This window comes from Pyxicephalus adspersus, chromosome 2 (assembly GCF_032062135.1).
Source record: "Pyxicephalus adspersus chromosome 2, UCB_Pads_2.0, whole genome shotgun sequence".
NCBI classification, from domain to species: Eukaryota; Metazoa; Chordata; class Amphibia; order Anura; family Pyxicephalidae; genus Pyxicephalus; species Pyxicephalus adspersus.
In genome coordinates, this window is record NC_092859.1 from 139512344 (window position 1) to 139533862 (window position 21519).

At 37.8% G+C, this 21519-nt stretch overlaps 1 protein-coding gene across 1 annotated transcript in view; it reads right to left on the reverse strand.

Annotated features, from left to right (window-relative positions):
• Window positions 1–21519, reverse strand: part of LRRK1 (leucine rich repeat kinase 1) — a gene marked incomplete in the record, with an annotated part of 94328 nt that overhangs the window by 25070 nt on the left and 47739 nt on the right. Inside the window, 16 exon segments of the mRNA XM_072402652.1 lie at window positions 879–1076; window positions 1616–1782; window positions 3059–3305; window positions 4562–4701; window positions 5039–5202; window positions 5306–5477; window positions 6179–6455; window positions 8405–8564; window positions 10901–11021; window positions 11245–11417; window positions 13323–13487; window positions 17866–18080; window positions 18172–18284; window positions 18738–18867; window positions 18947–19023; window positions 20084–20196. Of these exon segments, the coding sequence (XP_072258753.1) occupies window positions 879–1076; window positions 1616–1782; window positions 3059–3305; window positions 4562–4701; window positions 5039–5202; window positions 5306–5477; window positions 6179–6455; window positions 8405–8564; window positions 10901–11021; window positions 11245–11417; window positions 13323–13487; window positions 17866–18080; window positions 18172–18284; window positions 18738–18867; window positions 18947–19023; window positions 20084–20196 (2632 nt within the window).

Consider the following 21519-nt stretch of genomic DNA (forward strand, 5'->3'; position numbering starts at 1 on the left):
ACCATTCAGTGAACAACCCGCGCTATAACTCTCTGTGAATTACAGAACATCTCCTCCTCCTCCCTTCTCAGCACCATCCTAGTAGGCACTCGACTCTTCACAGCAAGGTAAATGAGGTTACATTTTCATTTATTTCATCTAATTGCTTTTGTATTTATGTATTTTAGTATTAGGCTGTGTTTAAATTATTTTATAAAACCCCATCCATGTATAATATGCCAAAAACAATAGGATTTTTTTTCATGGGAACGGATTAAAAATTTTCATTTTGTTTCTTATGGGAAAAATTTGTGTGGTATAAGTCCTGTTTGGTAAAAGTCCAAGGATCTGGAAAGAATTAAGGACTTATACCAAGGTACCACTGTATCTGTTTAATGGGTTGAATGTGCTTAAACACTACAACTACTACTGAATTCAGCTTGTAGATGGGTTAGTTATGTGTGACCATGTGACACCCAAAGAAGGAAAAACAATAGATGGTGACCTACATTTGACAACGTTCCTGGATTATTGTGTCTACATGAGGAGGTAAATTGTAGTTACAAAGTGATAGGTGGGAAACTGCAAGACCTGAATCTGTTAACGGGAAACTAAGAATCATGAAAGGTCCTTGCTATATAAATAGGTATGTAGCCACCAGCTCTACAATGGGTTTTTGAATTTTAAACATTAATTTCCAAAGGTAATACTTACAATTTACACTTATCAAACAACTTATCAATTTTCAGTCTACATGATTGCTTTATGGATTGCCTTGTTCGCCTTGGTAACAGGTAACAGTAAAACAGAAAACCACAGAATAGTAAAACCAGCAAAGCTTTGCTCAATTTGCCTTTTTTGTTACATTGCTGTAGGGATTAAATAGAGATTAATGTCACCTTGGTGTCTCTCTGCTAGCACAGTGTTGAGGCTGCCCAGAGGAGCCAGCTCCAGGGCGAAACATAGAGGATGGATGCTGATTCCGATCAAGGAGACGATGCACGGGTGCTGTAGAGAGTGGAGCATGCTGGCTTCTTGCCGGAACTCAGAAAAGTTTCTCATGGCGTCTATTGCCTGTATGTGCTTGAACATTGTATCTGGGTACAGACAAGTAAACAGTATGAAATAAAAAAAGTAACTGACAGCTAAAAGGTTTCTCCAGTATGACAGACAGGTTGCTGTGCTTTACCAAAATGTTCACAGACAGCAGGTTAAAGTACTTAATACCTAACATTTTTTTATATAATAGGAAAAGGTTAAGACACATGTCAGGGATTTTTGTGCTGTCTGCATCCCACTGAAAACGATTCAAGATTAAAGGAGATCTTTCCAAAGCAAGAGAAATTAGACATAGGGGGCAGTGCTGCACCCTTTTTTTTTTTTTGACCCACTGGCCAAAAACACAATGCAAACTGTAATAGGGCTTGGATCCACTATACATTTCCAAACAGTGTGGGGGCAAGGTGAATGCTTTGAGCAGACTGGTCTATAAATTAATTTCTTCCTTAATCCTGATTAAAATGTCCGTATCCCATGATCATTACTAACACATTCATCACTAGCAACTGCATATTAGGTACATGCATGCCCTAGATAGATTAACTAGCTAACACATTTTCAAAATGGCAAAGAATACCTTTCATGACATCTTCAGAGGTACGATACTTCTTAATCTGAAACATCTTCAGGGCTACCGGCTTCTGTTTATAGGCAGCCCGGTAAATAATTGTTCCACTGCCACCTTGACCTAAAATATTAGTGTTCTCTTCTAAATATTCCAAGTCACTGATGTCAAGAAATAACCTAAAAAAGGCAAATTTATCATTTACAATGAACAAGTTTAAAGTATTTATTGTATTAACATGTTACTTAGGAGGACATTTTTTCTTAGATGAAGGCCATGGTTCCCACAATATAAAAGGTAACCCAAAAAAACAACATAACTAATATATATATACACATACACACACACATATATATATATATATATATATATATATATATATATATAAAAATATAAATAGTAGATATGGTCTGTAGTTTACCCGTCGAAAGATATTTTATTTTTGAATATGCAGTCTGGTGATTTACACAGCCATGACAAAATTTAAAGCTTGGCTGGTGACCTTGGCAGAAGTTAGTCAATAAAGTTGGGTCAAGGTCCATGTGTTTCAATGGCAGTAGATGATTCTCCACTAGGAAATGTTTGACTGCTTTATAAATAGATCAAAAAGACCATGGGTGCCCAACACATGGATCGCGATCTACCGGTAGTTCGCAAAGGCAACACGAGTAGATCACAGAGTCAAGCCTTCAAAATAAACTTTACCATGCACAGGAGTTATTAAGTCCAAATACTCTTCCCCCATGGCTAATGATCATTTGGAAGTCTGTTTCAGGCTGACTACCAGCAACTACTGTCCGGACTATGCAACTTTGGCTAACTCCATTCAGTTTAAGACATCATCGGAGTAAGGTAATGACCAAAAATGTACAGAATTGTATTGTGCCATACATGTTCATGCTGTTATACAATATATATTTTAAATATAAAGTATACTCGGTAGATATATTCATAAATATATGTTTAGCATTTTCATTGTTGGTAGATCATTTTGGTCATTTTAAAAGTACATTGCAAGCCAAAAAAGTCTGAGCACCCCAGCCAAAGTCTCTTCATTATAGTATATGAGGTATGTGTGTTCATAAATGAAAAACTTTAAGAGTGAGTTTAGGTTTCTCTCCTAATTCTAATCCACAGTTTCAGATTGTGCATGCCATACACGCATCACTTTTTCATTACTTTTTAATTACTTTTTAAATAATTTTCTTTTGACTTGTGAAATGTTTCCTGCTGGATTCCTTTGATTTCATACAATGTGCAATGTATAATTACAAGGTATTAAATCTCTCACCCCCAGCTCTACCTCTAAGTAAATCCCTTTAAGAATTGGAATTTAAATATACAACACATATCTGCAATGGCAAATTATGTTAACTTCATTAAAATGTAAATTTCTCTTTTTTATTATTTTATAATTACTTTGGGTAATTGTTTTATATAAATTTGGTGACTTACCTGGAGGGGAAATCTGTCATAAAAATTTCAGGGACCAGTTCTTGCAGGGGCACGGGTTCTTCTGGATGATTTGGACATGCCAAGTAGTCTTTTTCCACGGCAGCCAGGACGCAATCTTCCATGTTAAAATAGTGCGGTTCTTTCTCTTCTTGCTCCCCCTCTTGGTCATGCGGCAGAGCTGCACAGGAATTACAAGGCACATATTGCTCCATCAAGAGCGTGCCATCGCTCTCTGTGGCCGTTAGAGCTGGACAAAACATTAGTAGTTGAGTAAAAAGCAGAGTTTTTTTTTCGACAGCCATCATTTGGATTACAAAACCTATTTTCCCAGTGCTTAGATATTGATGTGGGCAAAGTATCATTTTGCCTTTAGTCTAATTTTCTTTTATATAAATTCTGATAAAATAATGATTATATGAAGAATTCAATACCGATGCGCCATTGTGATATTTAGTACAATTAATAGAATGGTAAATATAAAGTTTAGGCATGCCGAATGCCTTGGCATTACGTGATTTAATAATAATATTGTTAACAATACCTTACTCCTACTTTCTGCCCGTTTAAAAGAGCACTCAAAACCCATTTTTTCAAACTTGCTTACTCATCTTCTTCTGTCTTTTGAAACCGTCCACTACTTCCCACCACTAAATATCTCCCCTCCTATTGTGAGTTAATTCCCCCACCTACTAGACTGTAAGCTCTTCGGGGCAGGGTCCTCTCCTCATGTCACTTTCTGTGTCTGTCTGTCAATTGCAACTCCTGTTTAATGTACAGCACTGCATAATATGTTGGAGCTATAATAATCATGTTTATTAATAATATTCTATTGCCATTATTGTAATTAAGAGAGAGCTAAATGTGGCGGCACAGTGGCTCAAATGGTTAGTATTCTGGGCGTTCAAATCTAGACCCGGACATTATCTGCATTGATTATTTTGCATGTTCTCCCTGTGTTTTCATGGGTTTCCTCCCACATCCCAAAAACATGCAGTTGGGTAATGCACTTCTAATTAAAAATGGGCCTTAAATGGGTATTAGTTAAATTATAACCGACAATATGTCAGTTCAGAGAATTGGTAGCAAGAAATAAAGTGGTGAGTCTCAAGTTAAATGAAAGAACTAGGAAAAATGAATGGCAGGCCAACTAAAAGGTCATTGGATCAGCGGCACCCCTGACAAGTAGCCCATCTTTTTTAAGTACAATTAGGGGCAAGGCTTTTGTTTATTCCAGTGCTTTTCTTGGTTTATTTTACAATGAAAATGAAAACATGTTTGTATTCTTTTTTACATGAAAATATGGCTAAGTGATGCCCACAATCAGGAGCTTCACAGGACGGCTATACTAACGATGAAGAAGGAAATGAATACAGGTTATCTAACCTTTATCAGATATTGGTACATATAGACATAGACAACAATTTTTGTAAATTATAACAATAACATAGAATTCCTTCATTGCAAAGAGAGGTCTGCAACCTTCAGTACATTACATGCTATTACCTGGAAACCACTGATCAATCAGGGAGTTCACATGATCAGTGATGAAAGCCATTGCAGAGAAATCTCTCATTTCAGACTGACATAGAATCTTTATACCACCACTTTTCTTCTTCTTCCAGTTCACATCTGATGATTCAACACTGTGAAGGTAATGGACATTTATTAATCCCATGGGTGCTTTTACAGATTCTTAGTAGATTCTGCAGAAAACCAAGCAAGCAATTTATTATAATATGTGAATTAAGCCAGTGCACCTCCGTACTGGGAATTGGTGGATATTTTTTTCACTCCGAATGGAGCTGAAAGTGAGTGAAAGAAAGGTAATCATGTCCTGTTTGTGATAATGATCTGTAACACCAGTGTCCTGGAAGCACACTATATTATATATATATATATATATATATATATATAAATATATATAAAATAACAAAAAGATGGGTAAGCCAGGCTTGAATATGCAGTCATTTAGTTTCACACCTTAGGTAGCCACCTTCAAAGGTCACCAACAGCCCCTCTTGCCAATAGATAGTTTGGTTCCTCTTAACCCGGAAAGTGCTACATCGGTTACGCTGACTGCCAGTGAAGCTGTAGGTGGCAGATTTCCTGTTCCGTGGTTTGGTATTCTTCTTGCTTTCAAACAGCTGTGAAAAAGAAATAGTAACAATCAGCATAATAAATTTAATAACACTACAATTTTTTGTTTCTAGAAGAAAGTATTCTGTATGGTCCTATCCATGTTCTCACCTGCAAATCCATTTCAGAAAGGCTGATTAACATGCGTGCTATAAATCTCTGCCAAAACCCTACAGGAACAAAACTCATCTTGAACACCCTCTGTACAGTGTTGCCTGTGGACTGTCGAAGGCAGTGGATATCCAGGCCAGGCTTGGTTGGCAGGAGGTGTGGTAAGAGATAGCTGCAGGAAACAATGCAAAATAAACCATGCAGATAAATATTGTGAAATATATATATATATATATATATATATATATATATATATATATATATATATTTCTACCTGATAATACAGGGAAATGCTTTGACTCAGGCATAAACCTAGGGCACAAACAATGCTTACATTGTAGTCAATGAAAAAAATAAATATGAATAAAAATATGCATAGTGTGTTATTTTTAAAACATTTAAAGGGGAAAGAAATAAACTCGCATGGGTCCTGTCTGTCTATTTTACTGCAATCTGAAAAGGTCCTCAAGTGAAGTGCGTAACAAACTTTAATAATGTCACAAAGTTTGGTATACACTTCACATGAGGACACAGAGTTATCTAGTGGTGTGATTATAACTGAGATTCTTTTTCTAATTGTTTTTCTGGTCAAACAAATACCGGTGTATACTTGAGTATAAAGATTCTGCAGGTCTCAATAAAGAGCAGATGAGGTGGTCAGAATAAAATTTATTTGTACAACTGGCATGCCAGGTAGGTGCTGTATCCATAATATAGTTCAGCCCCCTTAGCACATCAGGTACTGTCTTCCTCCCTATAAAGCTTCTTTAAATATGACTATAGGAAAAAAAAAACAATATTGTTCAGTCCATGAAACATTTCAAAAAATGCCCAAAGCTGGTAAACAGAACTGCAGACAATTATTGGTATAACCTGTTATTGGCCACTGGCAGTGCGATCTCAAACTTTGCTAGGAACTGAAAGTATTGCTCCTCGGTCTGCTTAGTGAACCCAGTGCCGACCAGCAGCATGCGAAGGTCCTCGGCTTTAATAACTCCATTTCTGACCACAGATTTGGAGCTCTTAATGTTGATGATCCTCTCCAAGCATTCCGACAACCAGACCGGATCTAAGAAATAGAGGTTGCGCAGGCCATGGCTGGTGTCTGGGAAGTGAAGCAACGTGCCCGTTTCAATCAGAAATCCAATGGCTGGAAGGAAAACACAAGTCATTTATTAAATAATTAGATGCATTGGAAGGATTTTAGGAAATGTTAATGTAGATGTAATCATAATTATGCTCTGTAGTATTTAAGAAAAGCCACTGCCAGTAAAATTATTCCATGATTGAAAATTTTTGAAATGAGTTCAAAACAAAGGATTATAATGGACTCTGGCAGAATGTTGTATGAAGGTGGCATCCCCGACATTATCTAGTTAATGCACACTCAATACAATTACAATAAACACATTTTGTACTATCTGCAGAAGTATTATTGAACTTGTAATATATTCCCTTTTTAATTGAGTGCACTGGGGTCACAGTATGACCTCTTGGCTATATATCTTGCCTATAAAAGTTTGGTCACCAACAAAAATATTTGCTTCCCTATTGACTACATCCCTTTACTAGACACTTGCTTCTTAGTCTGTAGGAAAGTAATGGAAGGAGAACCTAGAAGGCCTACAAAGGAATAGGAAAATAAAAATGAAATCAATGGGATCTGCGCCCCCCAATAAACTCAGCCAAGTGATTTAACGGTGATTATAAAAATTCCTTGTCTTCTGTTATTGTTCATTGGGGGATACAGTATAAACTACGGAAACATCTTAGAGCAGACCCATAAATCAGTCTGGGATCAGAAAAAATAGGTCAGTTACATGCCAGACCTTTTTACATGGCCACCTACACAACAACCCCACCAAAAAGTATGTCAACTAAAGTCATCATGAGAAGCCTGTGAATAAGTGGGGAGATTTATGCTTGAAAGTGACAAACAGACAAAGAGAAACCCAGAAATGAGATTTATTCATGCAAGGGGAATACATTTGCAAAAATAAAGCTGCGTACACACTGCCAATTTTTGTCGTTGGAAAGGATCTTTCACGATCCTTTCCAACGACAAGGGACTGCACGATGCATGACACATACATACAGCACCGTTCATGCTCTATAGAAAGGGGAGGGGGAGAGCGACGGAGCGGCACCCTGCTGCGCGCTCTCCCCCTTCCCTTTCATTAGGATCGGTTGTCGTCCATCGTCCGTGGATCCGGCAGGACGGTCGTTCGGACGATGGACGACACCGACTGTACACACGGCAGATTTTCGCCCGATATTTGGCCGATGATCGGGCGATAAAAATCTGCCGTGTGTACGTAGCTTAAGGAATGTTGTAAGAGATAAAAATCTGAAAGCTAAGAACCCAACCCTTCAGTGTGCAATATGCAGGTAAAGAGGGGTTCACCTGCTGATCTAACACAAGAGGAAAGAATATGGCACCCAAAAACAAAAGTTTATATCTGTGTTTAACGTGGTCAGGCTTTACACAAAACATTCATACATACATATGTCAACTAAAGGCCACCTAAAAAAAGAGGTCTGGAGAGTTGGGGAGGTGATTTGAGCTTCCACCAAGGAATTGACAAGTTTTTACAAGGCCAAAACACAGCTAAAGAATTCCACCTATTTGACTGTTTTGAACTTTGCAAATTACCACAGATTTCTCCCGTTATCAAGATGGGACCGGAGATTTAGGAGATGTAGAAAAAGGGAAGGGACAGATATCCCTCAGGCCATGGCATGTCTCCATTTGAACAAGAGAACACACAGTCAACTTGGATTAATTAGAAAGTCCTGCCGCTCTGGTAACGCCAACCCACATATTTCAATCAGAGAAGATTATGTTCTGTACACAACACTACAGGACAGTAAATGGGCCAAATTATTTACAGTACAGGATTCTAGGAACTTCTTCTTACAATCTAAAATCTGTTGCTATTTACCAGAAGCAAATATAAACTAACTATTGCTAGGGGTGCAGATTAAAAACAAACATTTTATGATAAAAATTGGCAGATAAATTTAATATAGTGTAGAAATAAAAACAACATTTTTATTGAATGACTAACACAGTACATTTAGCTTTATTTTCTTTCATACCAGCTTGCATGTCCTCGTAATCTCGGATATCATTTCCTGGACTCTGTTCGGTCATCTGTTCAATCTGCTCATCGGTCAGGTACTGGACCTGGTCCTCCTGGGCCCGTTTCTGCTGCTCTCTCAGTACTGCTTCCTGAAGATTCAGGTAACTTCTAGGGACCTGTGTTAGGATTTAAGCCTTGATTTAAAGGTTCGACCCAAATCAGGGACTGCAGTGAGCTTACATGATAAAAAATTGGAGTCAAGAGAACTTGTTACAAGGATTATGATACTCCGGGCTTGATTAAAGCTCTTCCAAGGCTAAAGAGGATACACTTTCATCAGGGAACCTGGATGATCCAGCAAACCTGGAATGGATCTGGTCAAAGAAATCATTTACTGACAAATAGCAAATGACTTTTAGGAAATCCATTTGAGGATTGCTGAATCACCCAGCTTCACCGATGAACGTGTATTCTCCCTAGACTTGGAGAGCTTTAATAAATCAGGCTCATCATGACATATGGGGATGTTAGCAGGCAAAGTGCAGGTTCCTATCAAACAGGCCAGTGTTATAATGTGGCTGCATTCATATTTTACCTATTATACATGGCCAGGTAACCAATACACCTTGTTCATTGGTTATAGGTATGCTTCATTTTGTGAAGTACATGATCCTTTGTGCTGCTTTAAATTAAATTCTAGTTCTTTGTAACACTGCATTGAACCTAGCTTATATATTTGGCAGTGAGCTAATGCAAAAGAACAGTCTGTATACTGCAGGAGCATAGGCACAAAACTCTTTTTTAAATATGAGTGAAAACATTCCACTTTTCATTGAGCATGCGCTCTACAAAATCTAATTATTCTTAGAGAAAGATTGTATTCTGAACATTACTCTGCTTTGGCTTCAGGCATTGAATCAGGCACAATAGTGTATAGGACTGGCAGGGGGGGCTAATAAAGATGGTAATTATATAAACACATACCCAAAATAGGAGGGAGCTGAAATGTGGCACAGTGAAAATACTCTTAAAAATAATAAATGAAAATTACAATTTTATGTTCAAAAATGTAAGGTTTCAGTGTTAACAAGCGACCCTTACTCACACCTCTTTATCCCCAATGCTAACGAACATGTAACACTCCCCTAATGTAAAATCTAAACTTAAACCCTCACTCCTCAAAAGCTATACTCTAGGATATGCAAATATTATCTAAATACAAAAGGAATAACTGTATAAACATTGTCTTTTTGTAAGAGTTTCATGTATCAAGATCAGCCAGTGTTGCTCTCTCTTGTTTTGCAAGGTGACTGATCTTGTATTTTCTTCCCTGTATTTTGCTGCAGAAAGCATATGAGCCTGCTGGTTCCCTATCACCACTCTTCTCTCTGTACAAGGTTATATGCAACTCAGTGTAAGATCCAGGTATACCTGGCTGCTGGGAATAAATTAACTCTCATGCACATACATGGGAGTTACAGAATTCCAGCCCAGCCAATCAAGATTGCCAAAGATCCTGAAGAGGACCAGGTGAAGATGAGGGAGGTGAGTGTATGTAAAAAATTGCAACCATGAAGGTCCCTTCTAAAATAAACAACTACTCGTATTCTTAACAATTTTTCAAAAATGTTTCTGTAGACTAATCCCCATTGATTGTAAGCTCTTCTGGACATGGTCCTCTCCTCCTGTGTCACTGCCTGTATTCGTCGGTCATTTGCAACCCCTACTTGTTGTACAGCGCTGCGTAATATGTTGGCGTCCTAAAAATCCTGTTTATTATAATTAATAATAATAATAATAGTATGAATAAATGACTGTCATATTTAGTTGTTCATTAATTTCCAAGACATTCTCTACTTAACTGAAAATACCAGTCGCGTACAAACCATATTCAACTGAAACTGCCAGAAACTAACAAAGTTAACAAAAGTGCAGGGACCTTTCATTTTATTCATTCACATCTAGTTTTCTTTTGGGTTTAGAAGATCATAGATGTGAGGCTCTCACTAGCACAGACGCTTAGATTTAAAATGAGCACAGTTAAGCTGCGTACACACGTCAGATTTTTCTCGCCCGATAATCGGCATCGGCCAGATATCGGGCGAGAATCTGGCGTGTGTACAGTCGGCGTCATTCATCGTCCGTGAATCCGTCCTGGCGGATCCACAAACGATGAACGACGACCGATCCTAATGCAAGGGAAGGGGGAGAGCGCGCAGCAGGGTGCCGCTTCGTCGTTCTCCCCCTCCCCTCTCCATAGAGCAGAACCGTGCTGTATGTACAGCACCATTCATGCATCGTGTAGTCCTTTGTCGTTGGAAAGGATCGTGAAAGATCCTTTCCAACGACAAAAATTGCACGTGTGTACGCAGCTTTAGGTTTGATCACCTGATATATTCCTAATAATGTGTGATTGTCATGCATTAAAGACAAAGTATTTAGTTTAGATGAAGAAAAAAAGGAAAAGCTGTCACAGCTTACACAATTACATCAAAAGTAAAAGGCTATTTACCAGTCTTCCTACTAGTTTCTGGGACCCAATTGTGCTGCCCACATCCTTCATATTGCAAGCCGCATGGAAGATTAGCTGTCGTAACCCATCCAACCCTTCAAGCGTCTTGCAGGAGAGCTCGCTGCCGAGAAAATATCAATATATTATTTTACATTTATATTAGGAAGAGCAAAATACAACTGAAAACGTTGCTCATGCATGCACAAGAAATATGTAACTTTAAATATTAATGAATAAACAATAATAAAAGTCTGCCCATTAGGATCCACCTATAACTCAAACATTTCTTTCGGGCAGTGCTTTATGGATTTTAGTATACGCTTAAAACACCAAACAATACTTACTGCAAGTGTTTGATGGTTATATCAGGAAACCCTGTTGCTCTTGACCCTGAAGGAGAACGGCAAAGAGCCAATACATAGGCGCGGAGGGTGGCTATTCTCTCCAATCGGAACTTGGTCTCTATGAAGTCTAAGTGTGTCCCCACCACAAGAACCACGGCATTTGGTGCTTTTGCCTGCAAAACAGCATAGATAATGGTAACTCTATGTGAGCCATCACCAAAGAACAGCTGGATACAGTATAGGATTTAAATAAACTACACCAAGGACTTTGTTAATTTATTTGTTTATTTCTTCTCTTTGGTTTACATTCCTACTTCCCACTGGTAAATGAGAACATGGCTTGGATACCCCGCAAATCACATACTAGAAACACATGGCATAAAATAAAGTCAAAACCCAGAAGCATTTCAAACTTAAGATTTATGTTCCATGATAACTGAAGCACATCGGCCATGGTAAATATGCCAGTATGTGTTTAGGAAGAGAGAAGAGTAAGTTCCAGGTTTCCAGTACTTCTGATCTTGCTATTGAGCTCTACTAATTCACAAATTATATTTTAAAGTTAGTGGAAAGCTTTTTTTTACCCGAGAGACATAAAATATAAAATAAGGTTCGTCTTAGGCTGGGTCTACAAGGACGTTTTCCCCAGTGTTTAACCTGAGGCTTTAAAAGCCGATGTTTGCCATGCATTCCAATAAGCTAATCTACACCAGGACGTTTCCTTGAGGCACATTTTTAAGCATTATGGATAACGCTCCTTGTAATGTTTTAAAAATTAAAATGAGGGGTTAATGCGGGTTAACACAGGCAAATGCGTCCATTGATGCTTGAAATGCTTGCGTCCAAATTCTAAAAAACATATTCACAGTAAAAATGTAAAAATGTGGCAAAAGGCAGCATAGATGTTTTCCAGCAGTTTAAAGGCAAGTTTTAAAATTATTATTATTGTTACATAGCGCCATCATATTATGCAGCGCTGTACATTCATAGTCATGTGACTGGCTGTCCCTCAAAGGAGCTCACAATCTAATGTCCCTACCACAGTCATATGTCTTTAATACAGTCTAAGGTCAATTTTGGGGGGAGGGAATTAACCTAACTGCATGTTTTTGGGATGTGTGAGGAGTACCCGGCAGAAAAGCATGCAAACACAGGGAGAATTCGCAAACTCCATGCAAATAGTGTCCTGGCCTAGGATTCGAGCCTAGGACCTAGTGCTGCAAAGGCCAGAGCGCTAACCACTGAGCCACCGTGCTGCCCTAAAATGCCTGAATTTCAAAAATGGACTTTTAAAGCTTCAGCATTGTTTCCACCATTACAACAGTCACCTAGCTCCCCGAATACTGATTCTCATTCGATTGTTTTATTTTATTTATTTATTTCTCAGATGCTCTTTTAGGTAAGTATGACCTTGTATTTTCAACCGTGTATTTTCTTTAACTGTTATATTTATTGGCATCAAATAGTTTGACTTTGATAACTATCATTTCTTGTTTGGTCTTCCATAAACCCATAATGAGTGAGAAAAAGCAAACAAATATTTTGCATTTCTTTAGTAATACCGAAGATAATGCAACTAATGATAATAGTAACAATAGTAATACTTCACTTAACCTGAGCTGTTCAATGAATCAGAGCCTCCACAGTCCTTGTCAGGCACCATTAGGAAGATCATTATTTATACATTTGTATATATTATTATACAAATGTATCTATCTTTAAAAAAAAATCATAATATTGGTTCGCAGAAGTTAAAATTATGAATTTAGTGGTCCATGAGGTCAGAAAGGCTGGGGACCGCTGGTTTAAACTAACATCTGTTCTTGTGCAATAAAGCTAATATTACCATTATTACGTTTTGGAAAAAAAAATGAAAAAAATAAAATAGAAAAAACAACTGTTCACAAATGATTAAATACTCAAACAAAAAACAAAACATAAATTGAAAAAAAAACACTAGATACATTAAATTGATAAAATGTTTTTTTTTTTACCAAAAGTTTACGATGATCTCTGAAATTTTGCAAGAACGTCCATTTTATCTAAATCAGGTCACATTGATCACAACATTTTCTCACCTCGATATTGAGCAGCCAGTACTGGAGACTGGACACAGCTTCCTCCCCTAGTGCAAGGTTCCACACCACTATATACAGGGCCTTATCGGTAAAGAAGCATTGGTTCACTGCTGCCACTGTCGCGGAGCCTCCCATGTCCCATACATGGAACTGCACAGAATCGACCTACTTGAACAACACAGGACAGTGAAGAATGGAACAGTGAGTAGAAAGCTAGGTCACTGTAGATCACTTGCACAATATGGCATTTATACACTGTATAAAATAATTCTATTTTTGTAGAACAAAGTCTAATACTGTACAATAATTATCATACACAGTGTTGTTGAAATAGCTCCTTTAGTCTATAATATACCTGGTGGGCAGAGCTATGCACCCAATTATGTCTAATGGAATGAAAAGTTATTTTCAGATTTCAGCGCAGTTTGAATATACATAGAAAAACAAATCTAAAAAAATAAAAAAAGGTCTTACACGTATACATGTTCTCATTTGGGAATATGAGTATTCTTTGATTTCCCATTTTGTAAGCTTTACATTTTAACAAAAGTGCAGTAATGTAATTTCCAAAAGAATACCAGTTATTCCTCCTAACAGCTTTGCATTGATGTCATGAGATAATTACACAAGTTCCAATTAACACATCAGGCATACGTGAATGAGTAACAATTAGAGATGGGACAGAGGAAGAGACATGTTTATGGCAGACAAACACATAGAGGTCTCTTTATAATGCAGTGAATCTGACATTCCCTGGTGGAGAATCTTACAGGTCTATGTGATTCTATGGCAGTAATTGATTATCCACCATCAAATTTTTCTGGGAATATCAGATTAACTGCTTTTTAAATGGTCCTCATAAAGACAAATGGGAAAAGATTTGCTTGCGTAACTGACACACTGTCGTAGAAGTTTTGGAGATGTGATAACTTACCGTATATTACTAGATTTCTATTTCCCTAGGCATTTGAATCACACAGCAGATAAATGCTGCTTAGCCATCAAGTGGATATTAGGAAAAATATTGTGGACCTTCAAAAGTAGTTGCAGATTGTGTAAAATATATTTAAGGGATAAGTGGTACAGTGTGACACATGGGGCTCTATTTATAATACAGGGAATCAGATATTTCCCATAAACATTCACTTGTGGGAATATTTCAGGTCAAAGGCAGTAATTGATTCCCACAAATAAATGTTTTGGAATGTTTTATAAATAGAGCACACAGTGTCCAAGACACTGAAACATCGGACTTTGCATAGAAACCAATGACATTTTCATTTTTGCCATTAGGTCAACTGCATTTCTAGAATGCATTTTGGTCTGATTCTATTCTCTTGAATTAATATTATTATTATTATTATTATTAAACATATTACACAGCGCTGTATTTTAAATAGGGGCTGCAAATGACAGACAGATACAGACAGTGACACAGGAGGCGGAGAGGACCCTGCCCAGAAGAGCTTACAATCTAGGAGGCGGGGAAATTAACACACAATAGGATTGGAGATAAGTAGTGGTGGGAAGTAGTGAGGGTTTCAAAAGACAAAAGTAGTGTTACATTCAAAGTAACGAAAGGGGTCATAATCACTGCTGTACAGGTGACCGTGCCTTGGGGTATAACACATGGGCACACTATGTGATACAGTGTGAATGAAGTGATTAAGCAAAGTGAGATGGGTACAAATTAAAACTGTTCTTGGTATGCATTAACAAATATAATAAAAGCATTGCTAAATTAAAGATTGGTTGTTATAAAGTACATCACTTGCTTTTTAACTGTTTTAATATATACATTTGTCTTTTGTTTTTTATACTACAATCCAAAAGAAACAATGGTGACAAATCATACCCAACAAAGAAGAAACATCCTAATGTTTTCTGTTAATTAGTCACCTTGTGGAAATATTCCAGCAGGTTATTGAAATCAAATGGTTTCCAGTATAATAGGTTTGCTGGAACAATTCTGTAACTGCAGGAAATGTGTCTGAAAACCCGGGCCATCCCCCAGGTGAGAGCTGATACACAGCAGGGGTTTGGATGAGCTCCCAGCACTGAGGTCACACAGCACAGAATGCGGTTTCTCCGCTCATAGGGGAGTCACAGTGCTGATCTTAGAAGGTGACATTAGTTTTACCAGTGGAAAAACAGCTCATTAACAGAGTGTGTGCCGTGTACAAACACAGGGAGTGATGGCAGATCAGATCCATCAGCCCACCTTACATTTCCTTTACATTGTGCCTGGCTTTTATGCTGACTATGTGACCATGTATTTTTATTAAAGTAGCTTTATTGGAATATGGAAATGATCTGTTCTGTTTCTACAATATATCTGATTGGTAGTAGACCCTACCTGGTAACTCACACTTGCTTTACTCACCAACTTTGTAGATTTAATACTTCTATACAAATTACTTGTGAAATGGCCCAAGGCAATAGTGCTGGAAGCCGTATAAAGGATTTGATTATTGCTGCGCAAAAGTTACAATCAGTAAGATATATGTCCAACTGGTCCCGATCATGGGATGTTAATACATACATATCTTTTGATGATCCCTGTTTCCCTTTGTCAAATAAAAAGATGTAGGTTGGCTTTTGCATAATCTATGGGTAGCTCAGACAAAATATATACTACAATGCTTAAAAAATATACAGTTGTCCATAGATCAGATGTCCTCATAGTTTTGGCTCTCTTAAAAATCAAGTCACAGCTTCAATGCTTTTTACTAACAGTCTAATGCAACCTTTCCTCAAGCTGCATCACTTTATTCTTTCCTAAAGCTGGCCATAAAGAATGATGTCAGGTATAAGAGAAGTCAGAAATTATACAACAAGCTAGAAACTGCCAGGAGGGCAGCAAGGGTCAGAGAAAAGGTTCCACATTATGAGAAGCCAGGAACATAGACAAAAAAAAGAAAAGGTTTGTAATGATGTAAAAAATTACAACACCCCTATAAGTCAGTTTGCCCACATTTCCTACAATTTACACTTTTACACTTTTAACATTAACAAGTTTGCCCTTTAAAATGTCATGGGTTGTGTGCAGAAATAAATGGCAATATGAGTCCCTTCATCTCTAAAAGGAGGAACTCAGCTAGTTTCGGGACCCCTGTGGCTTTCAATACTTTGATCACTAGAAAACCAGAAAATATTTTTTTAATGTTGTATTATCAGATAGAACTGTGGTTCTAATACCTTTTTTTTTATTAGGCTAGGAAATGTTTGAACACATAACTAACACAAAAATAAGCTTTTATCTCTGCCATTTTTTCCCTGTGCTTTGGGTGCTTTTCATCACAAGCTCAGAGCAATGAAACAATTGGGGCTTGTATTGACGGGCTATGGGCTTGTGTTGACGGCATCAGGTTGACCTCCTTCTGACCTGGAACCGGGAACTGTGGGCCTGATTTATTAAAGCTCTCCAAGGCTGGAAAGGATACACTTTAATAAATTAAGCTGGGTGACCTAGCAAACCTGAAATGGTTCAGGATTGAGAAAATTTGCTAGCAAATAGCAAATTATCTTGGAGAAGTTTGTTCCAGGTTTGCTGGAACACCCAGCTTCACTGGTGAAAGTGTATCCTCTCCAGCCTTGGAGAGCTTTAATAAATCAGACCCTGTGTGTTCGCTGTTTTTGTCCATTGTCTACATTGCAATGCTTTGCAACTAGATAGCTTATGTTTAGCGCATCAGCTCACTAAAGATATTGGCATCACCATATGATGGACAAATCCTAACCCAGTGAAATGCTCTTCTAAGGACTAAAAATCCAAATCTGCTGGGTACAAATATGCCATAATTAAAGCTGCATCCAGACTCATCCATCCTTACCAACGCTCCTCATCTGCTGCATCTCTTTGTAGTTCTCTTCATTGGCTTCCATTTCACCTCAGAGTCCAATTCAAGCTCCTGTGCTTTGCCTTCAAATCCCTCCACAGTTCGTGTCCCACTTACATTTCTGACCTGAAAAATACTCCCCCAGCCGCTCTCTCCACTCCTCCAATGACCTCCTCAGTCGTAACCTCGTCACACACACGGCTCCAGGACTTTTCTGGAGCTGCCCGATTCTCTGGAATGGTCTTCCTTGTCCTATTTAGCCTACTTTCACCTACTTTCTGCTCATTTAAAAGAGCACTTAAAACCTACCTTTTCAACCTTATCCAACCATCTTCTTCGTTCTTCTAAAATTCTCACTACTTTCCACTACTTCATATCTTCCCTCCTACTGACTGTGACTTCCCCACCTTCTAGATTGTAAGCTCTTTGGGGCAGGGTCCTCTCCTCCTTCTGTGTCACTTTGTGTATTCGTTCGTTATTTGCAACCTCTATTTAATGTAAAGCGCTGTATAATATGTTGGCTATATGAAGACTGTTTATTAATATTATTATTAACAATAATAATATTAATAATAATAATAATAATGATAATAATAAATAGTTATAACAATGACCACGTTTCACCAAAGTCCACACAGGTCTCACAAACTGTTTTTGCTAAGACATCAGTCTGCTTTAATGAAAGTGGCCCTCCTAATAATCACCTTTGCCTTAATCCCCACAGGCCTTTGCAGCTCCCAGCGGGTAGTTCGGATTGTACTGTCTCCTTGCATTTGCTGAGCCACTTTTCCTGTCTGTAAGACTTCAAACAGAGTGGTTTTGCCTTGCCGAGGAGGTCCTACTATAATCATCTTCACAAGTCGACATCGCTCGGCTTTTCTCAGTTGGGCACGCAAGTAAGCCAATATGGCCACGGGTCCTATAAGAAACAAACCATAAGATAAACATGCACAAAACAAAAATAGAACTGAGGCCATGTTTTTTTTTATTATCTAAAGCTAGCCAATTACCCTCCTTTCGGATCTCTGCAGGCAGGTTTGTGATGTTCATGTCTTCAAGATCTAGCTGCCATAAGGATGAAAGTTGGCCAAGTTCAGCCGGAAGCTCCCTTATGCCTGGATTACTGGAGAAGGAAATATGTTCAATACATTGACGTAGCTGCTCTGATCAACAACAAAAACCAGCATATTCTGTATTGCTTTGTGAGTCTTAAAAGCAGCGGTAATAAATTACATTAAAATTATTGCCCTGTAATATCAATGTAAGGCCTTCTTTGGTAAAACATGAGATGGAGAAAGGGGAAACACAAGCTGCCAATTATAGGAAAAGGTAAAAGTTTACAATATGCCGCATCCTACATGTGAGCGGTCCGGGGTACTATATAAAAGGTATGGTAATATGCTTGCAGGTCTGACTAGTTGTATTATTGTTCCCTAAACCAACAAAACATATTAAAGTTATGCTCAGCATATCGCCAGAAATAACATCAACTGTCGCTAATATGAATACAGTTTGTTTTTCTGTACAAAAAGAAAACTTCAATTCAATATAAATGTGATCATGTCTAATCACTTACTTCCCCAGGTATAGCTCTGTTAAACTCTTCAGCTGGCACACTGGATGTGGAAAGGCATCGAGCTGGTTATCATTGAGATAGAGAACTTCTAAAGAATCTCTGAGGAATAGGGGGAATTCCATGGAGGAACCTAAAATACATAAAACATAATAAATAAATGCATATGTTTGTCCACAAAGCTACTTGATTAGGCAAAGTGTAGTATATACCTGGGTCAGTGCCAGTTCTTGTTCTGTATTTTGTAGAGAAAAAGGTCACCCGCCTTGTTTTGTTACCATCCTCATTTCTAAAAAACAAAATATATAATAACCACTTCATCTCTCAAACCTGCATATCCCCTATAGTCCCGAACAATGTATACATTTCTGCTATGTGCCTACGCTAGTTTTTGTAAAACATGCTATTATTGTAAATAACAAATATACATTTTATTTTATAATTTGTAATGTTTAATACACTAAAATCACAATCGGTGCCAAGCATGGCAAAGATTTTTTGCTACTGATAAAATGCATGTTTTTTTAACTACACTTGCTCTTTTGTGGCGTGTATAATAAAAAATGTGTTGCTTTAGTACTTTTTAGAATATGCTTAATCTCTTTTTGTCAGCAGCAAGACAGACTCTGTCCAAGCTTTTCTGCTAGTATTACTTTTATTTATTTACACAAAACAAGCAAATACAAAGAACATTATCACTGTGCATGCAAAGAGCTTACCAGTCCCAGGCATAGACTGTGAGCTCTTCTGGTGCACAGTGAATACTTAGTAGTAATTATTAATAGAAGAAATGGCTGAACATAGCTTGTTTGAAAAACAGATTGTTGGCCAGTCTACTTCCTCTTTTGTACACCATTTGTTTTAGAAAGGGGAAGGGGGTCAGAAGCGTAATGCTCAGGATGGCAAACCAGGGGACCCTCTCCAAGGCTGGAGAGAATGCACTTTCATCAGTGAAGCTCTGTGGTCCAGCAAACCTGGAATGGATTTCATAAAAGTCATTTGCTATTTTTTAGCAAATGTTTTCAGTCCTGGTCCAGATCCATTCCAGGTTTGCTGGATTACCCAGCTTCACTGATGAAAATATATCCTCTCCAGTCTTGGAGAGCTTTAATAAATCAGGCCCGCTGTGTCTTAAAATAACAAACACTAACGAGGTCTATTTATAAAGCAGTGAATCTGATATTCACCAAAATGTAGAGAATCAAATACTGCTATTGAAACACATGGATGTAAAAGATCCCTCACCAGGGAACATTTCAGTGAATGTTAGATTCATTGCTTTAAAATACAAACCCCTAGGTGTGTAGTTCCACTCACACAGAATGCTCTTGGTACAGCAGCATACTGACCTTCCCAGCTGGTTCTTGGACAGATCCAAACACTTGAGGAGCTTGCAAGTCCAGGTGTCAGCGGGTGGCAATGAGGCCAGCTGGTTCCCAGAAAGCTTCAAACACTGCAAAGCCTGGGAAGAATAACAAGATTGTTAATGAAGTTCAGTAATGGCTTTCTGCAAGGTATCACCTTAGCCGGTGGTTGACATCATTTAATTTTTAACAAGCTCTGGAAAAAAAAAAAAAAAAACAGGAATTTCTCATATAAAAATTAAAAACCCCAGCACATGTAAAGAAACTACGATCGAGATTCCCACCATGTGGTGAAAATTGAGAACTACAAACGGACATACAGAAAGAATATTATTACAATCCATTACCCCTGCAGGTTAGGTGGGAATCATCAGATTTATAACAGCTGTAGAAACAGAAGCAAGCTTTCCCACCTTAAAAACATTGATATCGACTATCCATTGATTTGTGAAAAAAACATTTATTCTTTTCCCTACAGAAAACAAATATTGCTTTTTCTATGAGCTCAGAGTTTCCATTTAGTTGTAGGCTATATGAGAAAAGATTTTGGACACCTTTCACTGTAATTCCTCATATCAGTTCATATATGAACCTGTTGGATAAGTATGCTCACAACACAACCCAGAGGCTTCATATGCTCGGAAAAAAACTTCATTTCATCAAAATGACCTCTTTAGTTAAGCTACATACACACGTGAAATAATTGTCATTGGAAACGTATGATTAACGACCGTTCATTCTATAATCAGTACCAAAAAAAGTGAATAATGACTGGTCAACGACGTCGATGAATGTCGCTGGAAATGAATGACCGTCCTGGCGGATCTGATTGGGCAATGATTGTTTGCTATTTATTGTGTATACGGTTGTTCAGTGATCTGTACAATTTCTCCGGTACATGTCACTTCCTGCATCCTTCAAACAATCGTATCTAGTGTGTGTACATTATTGGTGGAATTTTTTTTTGAACAATTGTATTGTTACAGCATTGTGCACAATACGATCGTTGAAAATAATCGTGAATAATTGTTGATCAGTTGTTAGTCACTCATTCTCTAATGACAATTATTGCACGTGTGTACCTAGACTGAGCCTGTATACAAGCAATGCTCCATTAATTAAAGAATAACCAACACTATCATAAAAGGTATTTTTCTTATCTTGCCAAAAGCTACGAATGTTTAGTAGTTTTTTACCTATGTCTGCATTTTTCTGGTGATTTTAATATATGTTGCTAAGGGGGCTATTTATCAAAAACGGAATGGAAATTGTTCTCTACTTTAGCAACTGTTTGAGACTTTGACAGATTGAACCCAGTGCAAACAGGTTTAATTCCCTGGCAATCAGGCACCTATATTTATAGAATTAAGGCCTTTTCAACCCCTGCGGTGTGAAACTGCACAGTTGGCCAAACAGCAAAC